Consider the following 11,381-nt stretch of genomic DNA (forward strand, 5'->3'; position numbering starts at 1 on the left):
TTAGAAGTCTAAGGCATGCTATGTTGTGTGTTGTGATCGAAGATCTTCTATGTAGTGGGAGTGGTGAGCAAGTGTCAGTAAAACCTTGGAAATAAACAATATATGGAAGTCGGTATCTTTGATGGACTAGAGACTATATGTTAGTCTTTTCAGGTGGATCTTTGTACCTATTAGGCTACACATATTCAGATTTTAGACTGATGTTGATGACAAGAAGTCTACTTCTAAAAAATGTGTTTACTCTTGGGGTTGGAGCTATGATTTGGAGAAGCGTTAAGCTATCTGCCATTTTAGAATCCATTTTGGAGGCTGAGTACATAGTTGCGTCTATGGCGGCTAAGGAAATAGTCTGGCTAAGGAAGTTCTATATGAATCTCGGTGTTATTCCAGAAATGGATAAACCACTCATTTTGTCTAGTGACAATAATGAGGCAATAGAGAATTCGAAAGAACCTCGAAGCTACAAAAGAGCAAAGCATATAGAGAGAAAGTACCACATTATCGAGGATGTGTGGCGAAGGTGTGAAGTGAAGGTGATGAAGATAGCATTATAAGGCAATCTTTCATATCCCTTTACAAAGATATAAGCATAAAACATAATTGTGAAGCATGTAGAATGGATAGTTTTAAGAAACATGTCCCATTTGTTTTAAAAGGGCAAGTGGGAGTTTGTTGGGTTTTATGCCCTTATAAAACCATGTCGGACATGTAGCACGATTTCATATTATCAATAAAAGTAGTAGAAATCATTTAGTTTGAAAACTGTGTTGCTTGCTTGTTTTATTACATGATTATTGAAATAATACAAATATTTATAAAATCCCAAACATATGGATAGTTACAATTATAGTGACTAGGTCACAGTGGATTATAGTTGTAATTATATGTTCAAAAGAATGAGTCCTAAGATTAGATCAGTGCATTGGATTTTCACTGATTAGGCAATCTACGATATGATCTACTTACACATTCAGGGTGTGATGTCTTGTCCAAGGCATCGACCAAGTAGATAAGATCGGATGTAGTTAGTTACATCGGACTAGGACCGATATTGATTATTGATTGATAAATAAGTATCGTTGTTATCAAATCTAATCAATGTCACAACGTTGACCATATATTAAGTCAATCTTAATTCTGAGTAATAATATTCTGCTAATTATATTATTTAAATCTTTTGACTTGTTCGTTACCAGCTTACCCTACGGTCTAGCCCATACTTACATCTTGGAGATTTAGTAATGTAATTGAGTGGGAGTATTATTCATAGATATGAAATCTATAACTTCTGTATGAGAAGTGAAAAGATGATTTCCTTAATTGCTTTGTTCAAAAGGTTAAATGATTGAGATCTCAATTCTGTGATTAAGTTCATGGAAATATCATTTATAAGGAACTTAGTGGGAGTTAAGGATAAAATACTGATGAGGGGTAAAATGGTAATTTGCACCCAGCTTGTTAGTAAGTCATCGATAGAGGATTGACTAACTGTAATGGTTATAACAATGGATAACGTATTTATGGTTTGGAAAATACGTTCTATGAATTCAAGAGTTCAATTCCAAGTCTATAGTGGAGTCACGAGGAATTAATAAGGTAGTGAAATTATTCATAAATAAATTCACGGTAACTTATTGGAGCTTGATTTCATGGATCCATGGTCCCTGCATCACCTTTGAGTAAATCAACTAGAATGTCTCAATTAATTGATTTAATTATCAATTAGGATTTTTTAAAGTTGACTATGTCAATTTTGGAAAATTTATAGAGATATGAGATTTAGAGAATAAAAGAAAATCTTTGGGTAAATTTATTAATATTGATAAATTGGTATCAATATAAATAAATAATATTAAATCAAGTTTCAAATTAAAATTAGTTAATTTGAATAAGGATTTAATTAATTAATTAATAAAATAAAAAAATAAAAGGTTTTGAATTTAGGCCTAGTTGGGATTTAAATTCAAAACAAAGAGATTGGGCACAAGTCCATTTATGGCAACCCAAGGCTTTTATTTTCATTTATTTTTTTTAATTAATTTAAATTTAAATAAATCCTATTAAGTTTCCTATATAAGGAATATGATATCTAGGGTTTTCAGAGAAGTCAGTCTCAGTTGATTTGGGTAAGTGAAAACCTAGACACTCTAATCCTTTCTTAGCCACTATATCTTCTTCTTTTCTAGATCTCTATCTCATGTGTTGAGAACCAGCCCACACTAGTTCTAGGTTGATCAATGTAGAGTCCAAGAACTTTACTTAGCTAGTTAGATAATAGTAGTAATAGTAATAGCTAGTAGTAGTTATAGTATGTTTATTACTGTGGATTTTGGTTCAAGCCGGGATTTAGTTGGAAACTCTTAGCAATAGTTATGGGTTTTATAAGTTTAACCTATAGTTTAAAAATATTAATTACAACATAAGGTTTGATTAATATTGCTGGTTATTAATATGACGATTATTATAACCTAAGGTTTAGATAGAGCCAATAGGATTATGACACTTGTCATATGCATGATTATTAAGGAAACATTATTTTAATAAGGGAAATATAAGACTTAGTCTTCACCAGAATTTGTTAGGAGCATGATATTTATTCAGATATTTAGACTCACAATTTTATTTATTGGTGGATTAGGTTGTTATTTAGATAATTAAATAGATTTTTTTTTTTGTAACTTTAGGATACTGTAACTTCCGACCTATTTTTGACCCAGTTATGTTATGAATTTCAAAAAATAGTATTTCTAAAAAGTTGTAGATAATTTAATTAGATTTCTAACAGTATAAAGATATTCTAAATCGAAGTCATACAGCTCTAGATATGTTGATTTTACTATATGTTAATTTAGAGTTACGGGATTTAGAAAGTTAGAAGTTAGGATTCTATTTTAAATTTAAATTTAAATTTGGATTATAATTAGAAGATTTTTATTCCTTAGGATTCTATTTTAAATTTAAATTTAAATTTGGATTATAATTAGAAGATTTTTTTTCTTTAGGATTCTATTTTAAATTTGGATTACAATTAGAAGATTTTTATTCCTAGAACTCTATAAATAGGACCTAGCACCAAGCCTTTTCATCCATTCTTCAAGCATTGATCAGAGCCTTCTAGGTGCTAGTGAGACTATAGAGTGATAAACACTTGGGTTGGGGTTATAAGCTTTGCCATTCTAAGCTTGTTAGACACTTGGGAAGTAAGGTTCATAGAGTGTATTTCGGTTTCGAGGTGTAGTTCAGTCATAGCAATTTCAAAGGTATTCCTATTCTTAGTTCCTTTTCTGTATTGTTTCAGTAATTCTTATAGTTTTTCTCTACTCAATTCCTAACCCAATCTTCTCTATTCTTGGTTAGGCATCTAAGTTCTTCGAACTTGAGATTTCTTGTTGGTAAGTATCTTCTCGATGGTTTAGTTCATTCCTCTTCATCTCTTTCTTTTAGAAAACTCACATCTCTATTAATGGTTTTTAGGAGTGTTCCAAAATCATGACATTGTTCTCATCATCCCGGTATTTTGGTAAGGAAAATAGGCTAGATGTTGTATGTTTGTATGATATGTTATGTTTTTATGTTATGTTATGTTTAATATGTTATGATTAGTTTATGTTTTTCTATGTTATGTTATGATTTACCCCACCTCAAATATTAGACAGGGGACGTAGATGGGTTATCATACACTACATGTGATCTAACCTACCTTAAATATTAGACAGGGGACGTAGATGGTTTATCACATGTCATAATGGCCATTATTAGTATAGTCTTATATAGTATATGTTATGATATGTTTTTAGCATATGTTATGATATGATTTTATGTGTATGTTTATGTGGTTAGTAGTTTTTCCTTGCTGGGCATTAGGCTCATTCCTTTATGTTTATATGTGCAGAAAAATAGTTATGGCGGCAGAAAGATTCTTGGCAGCTTGATGATGTGCATTGAGGCAGGATGGAATCGGTGGATTGCGCATTCGATTCGAGGATGAAGTTTTTAAGTCTTTTAGTTATGATTTCTATGTATTATTTTTCCACACTTAATTTTGTAACCAATTTATTTAAGTTATGTTTTGTTTTCAAAACAATGGGATCCCATATCCTAAATGAATTTTTATGTATTTAACCTTTACTTTACAGTTTTTAAATAAAGTTATGGTTATTTCATATGTACGGTTTCTTAAGATTAGTATAGTAGTCATTAATGGTCCAAAGTCTAGAATAGTTGGGTCGCTACAATCAAAGGCTTGGTGAGGAAGACTGTGTTGCTGATCTAGTTCAATCTCTTGATAATACTCTGCTACAGAAAGGAATCAAGAGTTAGAGAGATTGAAGGAATGAGTTGTTCCAGTTCCGCTGCGTATTCGTAAGTTTCTACATCATTGTGTTTATGTTAATTTACGAATCTAATATTCATATGTATGTCATGTTATTCTATGTTTATATTATGTGTTTGGAAAAACAATAGGAAGCATGCATCTAGATTTAAATTCCAAGATCCTACATACGATCCATAAGAAAATAAACTAGACCCAAGGACCATAAGTGGATACTTTATTGGATACGCTGAAAGGTCTAAATGTTACAAGTTTTATTGTCCATCTCATAGCACTAGGATTGTGGAATCAAGGAATGAAAAATTTCTTGAAAATGCCTTGATTAGTGGGAGTGATCAATCCAAGGACTTAGGTTCTGAGAAAGATTCTTCAGAACCCTCCACCTCAAGAGTAAGATTGATTGTGGTTGATAACACCCCTGAAGTCCAAATGGATGTTGAACCACCACAACCAACTGTTTAAGATCAACAAATCAATGATGAAGTTCAAATGGATCAAGTTGTTCAAGAGTTGCCTATAATTGTTGAACAACAAGCTGAGCCACTCGCTCCCCAAGAGCCTGTTGGTGTAGCCTTAAGAAGATCAACTAGGACAATAAAATCGGCGATACCTAGTGACTACGTTGTGTATTTGTAAGAATCTGACTACAATATTGGAGTCGAAAATGATCCAGAAATGTTTTAACAAGCTATGAATAGCAAAGAATCAAAACTGTGGTACAATGCCATGAATGAGGAAATGAATTTTATGAAGAGGAACGGAGTCTGAGATCTTGTTGAGTTGCCTAATGGGGCGAGGACTATTGGGTGTAAATGGGTCTTTAAAACAAAAAAAGACTCATTAGGCAACATTGAGAGACATACAGCGAGATTCGTTGCTAAGGGATTCACTCAAAAAGAAGGAATTGACTACACAGAGACCTTTTCTCCGGTATCTAAGAAAGATTCCCTCAGAGTTATCCTGACATTAGTTGCTCATTTCGATTTAGAGCTGCAGCAGATGGATGTGAAAATTTCCTTCCTAAATGGTGACATAGAGGAGGAGGTATACATGAAACAACCAAAAGGATTAGCCTCTAGTGATGGTGAGCATTTGGTGTGCAAGATTAAGAAGTCCATCTATGGTTTAAAACAAGCGTCCCGCCAATGGTATTTAAAATTCCATGATGTCATCTTTTCTTTTGGATTTGAAGAGAAAGTCATGGATTAATGTATATAATAGAAGGTCAGTGGGAGTAAGATTTGTTTTATTGTTTTATATGTGGATGGTATTCTTCTTGCAACCAATGATAAGGGCATTCTACATGAGGTGAAGCAATTTCACTCAAAGAACTTTGAGATGAAGGATATGAGTGATGCGTCTTATGTCATTGGAATTAAGATCCATTGAGATAGATTCAAAGGTATCTTAGTTCTATCTCAAGAAACCTACATTAACAAAGTTTTAGAGAGATTTCGGATGAAAAATTGTTCACCAAGTGTTGCTTCTATTGTTAAGGGTGATAAATTAAATTTGAGCTAGTATCCAAAGAATGATTTTGAAAATGTAGAAATGAAGAACATCCCATATGCTTCTGCTGTTGGAAGCTTAATGTATGCTCAGGTGCACAAGACCCGACATTGCCTTTGCTATCAGAATGCTAGGAAGATTTCAGAGTAACCCGGGGTTAGACCACTGGAAAGCTGCAAAGAAAGTTATGAGGTATCTTCAAGGTACTAAGGATTACAAACTCATGTTCAGACGAACCGACAACCTAGAAGTAGTTGGCTACTCAGATTCAGACTTTGCTGGTTGTACTGATTCACATAAATCAACCTCTGGTTACATGTTTATGTTTGCTAGTGGAGCTATATCATGGATGAGTAACAAACAGACCTTGACTGCTACTTCTACTATGGAAGCCGAGTTTGTTTTTTGTTTTGAGGCTACATCACATGGTGTATGGCTATAGAGTTTCATTCCAGGCCTTAGAGTTGTAGATTCCATATCTAGGTCATTGAGAATGTTCTGTGACAATTCAGCTGTTGTATTCATGGCTAAGAACAACAAAAGTGGTAGTTGAAGCAAGCACATCGACATAAAGTACTTAGCCGTGAGATAACGTGTTAAAGAAAATAAAGTGGTCATTCAACACATTAGCACTGACACTACTACAAAATACACTTTACGGGACACCTTTTTAGGACACGCACCTAAATGTAAGTCCTAAAAAATATATCTGGAGTTTTTAGGACTCTCATTGAGAGTCCTTAAAAACCACATTTTAGGACTCTCATTGAGAGTCCTAAAAATGTATGTGAGTCCTAAAAAATATAACTAATTTTTTTTAAGAGTGGTGACTTTTAAAGACTCACTTTGGGGGTCCTAAAAAAGTATTAAGGACTCCCAAAGTGAGTTCTAAAAAATTTTAAGTAAAATTTGATAAATACACTTATATTTTCGAAATTGGGTATTTTATTAGAGTTAGGGTTCCATCAAATTTTCAGCACACAAAAAAAAAGGAGAGAAGAGGGTCTCGGCTGCTGGGGTTTGAAACCATACGGGGCGGCAAGGCAGCGACGGCGGCTGGGCAGCGACGGCGGCAACGGTCTCCACGGTAGGTGTGCTTACCGCAGCAGGAGGTTTCCTTGGACTCTGGCATGTCGGCGGACTCAGGCAGGGGATTCTCGGCCACAACTCTCGACCACGGCTGGGCGTTTCCTTGGAAGAAAGCACGTTGGCGGACGGCGGACGGCGGACGGCAAAGGCAGCACGGCGTCGGCAGCAGGTATGCTATGGAAGATGTGTTGTGTCTTTTTCATTAATGCTTTGAATCCTTTGTTTGTTACCTTTTTTTTTTCGCACTGTCAATGGTAATTAGATTTTTCAACTTATTGCAATTTGTTGAAATCCAATAAGCTTTGGAGATGATTTACTGATGTATACCACCAATGCACGGTTATATGTGATACCTGGTGTCAAATTTTATCCACCACCCGCTCATGCAAGAACATACAAACTACCTCATATGAAGATGTCAAGGGTAAAGCAAGCTATGTACCCACAATCAAAATTAAAAAAGAAATGGAAGAAAAGGTATTTCTTCTTATACCTGTCAGTTACATTTTTTATAATAACTTACCAGGAATCATATGATCATAACCATTGATGAACTAATTTCTTCATGAAGACAAAATAAGGTAGTTTAAAAGAAAAAAAAAAAAAGATCAGATGAACGAGAAAGTAAACAACTAGTTGTCATAACCATTGATGAACTAATTTCTCAAAAATTATAAAGGAAAAAATAAACAAAGAAGGAAAGAATTGAGTCAGTAAATTCACTTTTTTTCCTAAATTTTCTCTGTGATTTGATTATTCATACTTGTTTTTCTTTGCTATTCCTTTTTGACCTGCATAAAAAATAAATCTGTGATGGTTCATGTAATTCTGTTGCTATTAATTTAGGAAAAATTACCAGAGAAGCTTGAAACAGTTGGTGCATTTCAAAAGCTGCCCATGGTGATGTAATCTTTTGATATTCTTTACTCAGCAATAAAGAAGGCCAAGAGAGTTTCTCAAACTAAGGGTAATTGTTTTGGGTGGTTTCTTGTTGACATAACTGCACATAAAGGGATTAGATGGAACTCTGTTTATAGCTCCTGCTGCTAAACTAGCTTGTTTATGATATAGGCATTGCCAACATTGCAAAGCGAGAGAGAAATAGAGGTGCAAAGCAGCTTGATGCGCTGATGAAAGTTTGTTCTTAACTTCCATTTGTCATTTATAATTTAAAGTATCTCTTATCAAAAATCATCACCCATTAAATACTCTGAATAGTAATATGTTTTGCACTTTCTACATAAATATTGGTAGTTGGTGAGGTTGAGAGGGAAGGAGAGTGGTGCTTTTGTAAATTTTTTGACATATTGCTTTCTTTCTCTGTCTTTAGGAATTGGCAGTTCCTTTGAGGACTTACATGGAGAATTTTCCAAAGAGACATACTGTTCATCCATATGAGCGATCTCTTATTGAATTGACTCTTGGAGATGGAAATTATCATTATATTATATCAAGAATTATTGTTATAAGGTAATCTTTGACATTATTTTTTATTATTGGTGCAGTTTAATATATAGCTAGTGTCATATATTCTCTAGCTAGACATATTATTACATTGTTTTAAAATTATAATTTAGGAAGCACAAACTTTTATATATGTTACAGCTATATACTTTTTACAATAGCAGAATTATTTAGAGTTAATTATTGAATAAGTTACTCTATCACACTGGGCCTAAACGTGCCATGATATATTCAAATGCCATTTATGTATTTTTAAATATTATTCATACATATATATGTCACTTATTAATTGAATAAGTTTTTCATATTTTCATTTACTTGAGTCGATTTTAAGTAACTCATATTTTTTTTAAGGTGTGAAAGTTAAATACTCTACTTTCCTCAAAAAAGAAAAAAGAAGTTAAACACTCAACAACATTCAACAAGTAAAGTCAATATTATTTATACCTTTATATCAACTTTCAATTGGAAAAACAAAATGTATATAAACTTTTAATATTACCATTCATACCTTAGTTATATTTTATTTTTCACTCTTTCCATTATTATTTAATTATTTAATTCGGATTTGACTCATTTTCATTATATCTTATTACATTGTAAAGGTGTTTATGTGCTGAGACGAACTTCAAAGAAACTTTTTTGGCAACAGTTTGCAAGAGGTATGCCTCTAACTTTTATTTTAATACTATGCAAATGTTAGAGGAGTTTGAATATCTTAAATATTCTTCCATAGTGTAGTAAGTTCTAGGATTATTATTGTGTGCTGCGGTGATAACGGAATGTTGAGAACTTGTGTGTTTTAGTGAAGTAGGATTTGAGAAATTTGTGTGCTGCGGAGATAAGGAAGAAAACTTGTGTGTTGTTTGAATTGATATTGGCAGATGGTTGGTTCCTAGTTTATGGAAAATGTTGTTCTATTTTATGTAGACTTGTCTATGATTATCCTATAATTGAATTGTGTTTGTTTGTTTGATTGGTTTCATTATAACATATACTTGTTATGAATGTACTTATTGCGTATTGGCATACACATATAGCATAGCCTTTTGTACTTCTTGTTTTATATATGTTAGTTTTCTTCTTGTCCCTTTTCACAAAAGAAAGGTTTCAAAAAGGAAGATATATAGGCTCATATTACCAACTTTGGACATCATTTTTGGTGTTATTTTGCTTTGATAGTTTCTTTGTTCTATGTGTTGAAGGATGGTTTGGTGTATTACTGGTTTTCTTAGTCAATGTATTTTGTTCCCCTGCTTTGACGGGGTCAAATAAGAAAATTTAGCTAGAAATAATTGATTATATACAAATAATTTTTGAGGTTAAACATGAAGTGTTCTGATTTGGTATTTAAACATATATATGTATCTATTGTTCAAATCTTATGAAAGAGTGTATGTTTGTAATGCACTAAGTTTATTTCAACTTTGTGTGTATATTTACTATAAAAGGGTGTTATTGATTAATGAAAAGATGAAAGGGTGTTACTATATGGTTGAAAACCTGTGTGCTATTTGATTTGTTTGACATGTTGGTGTTGAATGTAACAGATGGCTAGGCTAGTAAATTAGGGGATATGCTGTCTGATTTTCTATAGATGGTGACATGTTGGCTTTTCTCTTTTTCTTCTATTTTCAGTGCAAGATGTGTATTTTACTATGTTTGGCTTTTTTTTCTTTCTATTTTCAGTGCAAGATGTGTACTTTACTATGTTTTAATTTTCTATTTTCAGTGCAAGATGTGTATTAAAGAACTTTTTTATAATGTGCAGGTCTATATTGAGATGCATTTCTTTGGCGCAATACTAGACAACATTGGTAGTTGAAGTTTTTAGAATAAAAAATATATTTCACTAACTTTGTATACATTTCTTGTTTAATATTTGGTGATAATAGAAATTGATTGTAGTATAAACTATCATGTAATATGATTTTGTAAGCCGAGTAGACTAAATATTGAAATTATATTTTTGAGTAATTAATAAAAAATTATTTTGTTGTATTTTCTTTTGAAATTTTAGAAATCTAACATATATAATATATTTTGGACACTCAAAGGGATATATTTTTTTCTAAATCAAAATGAAAATTGTAGCTGTATTTTTAAAAAAAAAAAATTACTTTTAAGGGCATGCAAAACTGATAAGCGTACAAAATATACGCTTATTTATAACATTTTCAGATTGATTTGGTTGTTTTTCTCAAGAGAAAGTTTCTATATAATCTGTTTGGTGAACTTGTGCAGTGTGTCGTAATAATTCTGATTTGTTCGAGAATGTTGATAAATATTTGTTTGAGAAGTCAGAATTGGTGAACATTTGGGAAATTCGGTACAGGCGATATATCGCCTGCCTTGGGCGATATATCGGCACAAGGAGCAGTTTTCAATTTTTGGCTTTGCAGAAACGACATCAGAAACTTGCGTTTTTATCGAGAACATACACCAGGCGATATATCGCAGCACCTTAGGCGATATATCGGTATAAGGGAATTTTTGGAAATTATTATGTAAATTCGTAGGTTTTTGGATTTTTGATAAAAAGAATAAAAAGAAGATCGAAAAGGACAGAAAAGAGGAAGCATTCTGACGGCAGAGAGAAAGAAACAGCGAAGAATCCACGTTTATTTTGTTTGTGTTTATTTATGCTTTTGAATTTTAGATTGTGTGATGAAGTTTAATATTATGAACTAAATTTTTATTTTAGAGTATTTTAATGTAGTCACTGGATATTCTATTCATCTTTAATGCAATTTCTATGAATCTTTGAATTTATGGTTATCTATTGTTCTTATATTTAATGCATGTAATTGATTGGCCATCTGTTGCATGATTATTGGTTTTAATTCAATATCTGAAAAGTGAGAATTGGAATAGCTTTAGACAATAGACATAGATTTCAATTTAGAACGAAAGTATCAAATTGGTTTGTGTAGCAATTAGGTTTTTGTTCTTAATGCGGTTTATGTGTAGAATTTATCACAGACAT

General features: G+C 32.4%; 1 protein-coding gene across 1 annotated transcript; it reads left to right on the top strand.

The window, feature by feature from the left end:
* Positions 1 to 7,950: 7,950 nt before the first annotated feature.
* LOC133813913 (uncharacterized) lies at positions 7,951 to 10,444 on the top strand. Its single transcript, XM_062246943.1, has 5 exons — positions 7,951 to 7,960; positions 8,003 to 8,067; positions 8,262 to 8,401; positions 9,001 to 9,057; positions 10,167 to 10,444. Exons 1-5 carry the CDS (start codon positions 7,951 to 7,953, stop codon positions 10,201 to 10,203), a joined length of 309 nt encoding a protein of 102 aa, XP_062102927.1. The 3' UTR covers positions 10,204 to 10,444.
* The last annotated feature ends 937 nt before the right edge of the window (positions 10,445 to 11,381 follow it).

Source organism: Humulus lupulus, chromosome 2 (assembly GCF_963169125.1).
Source record: "Humulus lupulus chromosome 2, drHumLupu1.1, whole genome shotgun sequence".
Classification (NCBI taxonomy): domain Eukaryota; kingdom Viridiplantae; phylum Streptophyta; class Magnoliopsida; order Rosales; family Cannabaceae; genus Humulus; species Humulus lupulus.

Excerpts from the sequence above, each read along its gene's own strand:
- LOC133813913 (XM_062246943.1), top strand. Across the intron at positions 8,068-8,261 it reads AGCTTGATGCGCTGATGAAA|GAATTGGCAGTTCCTTTGAG; the intron begins GTTTGTTCTTAA and ends CTCTGTCTTTAG. Across the intron at positions 9,058-10,166 it reads TTGGCAACAGTTTGCAAGAG|GTCTATATTGAGATGCATTT; the intron begins GTATGCCTCTAA and ends TATAATGTGCAG.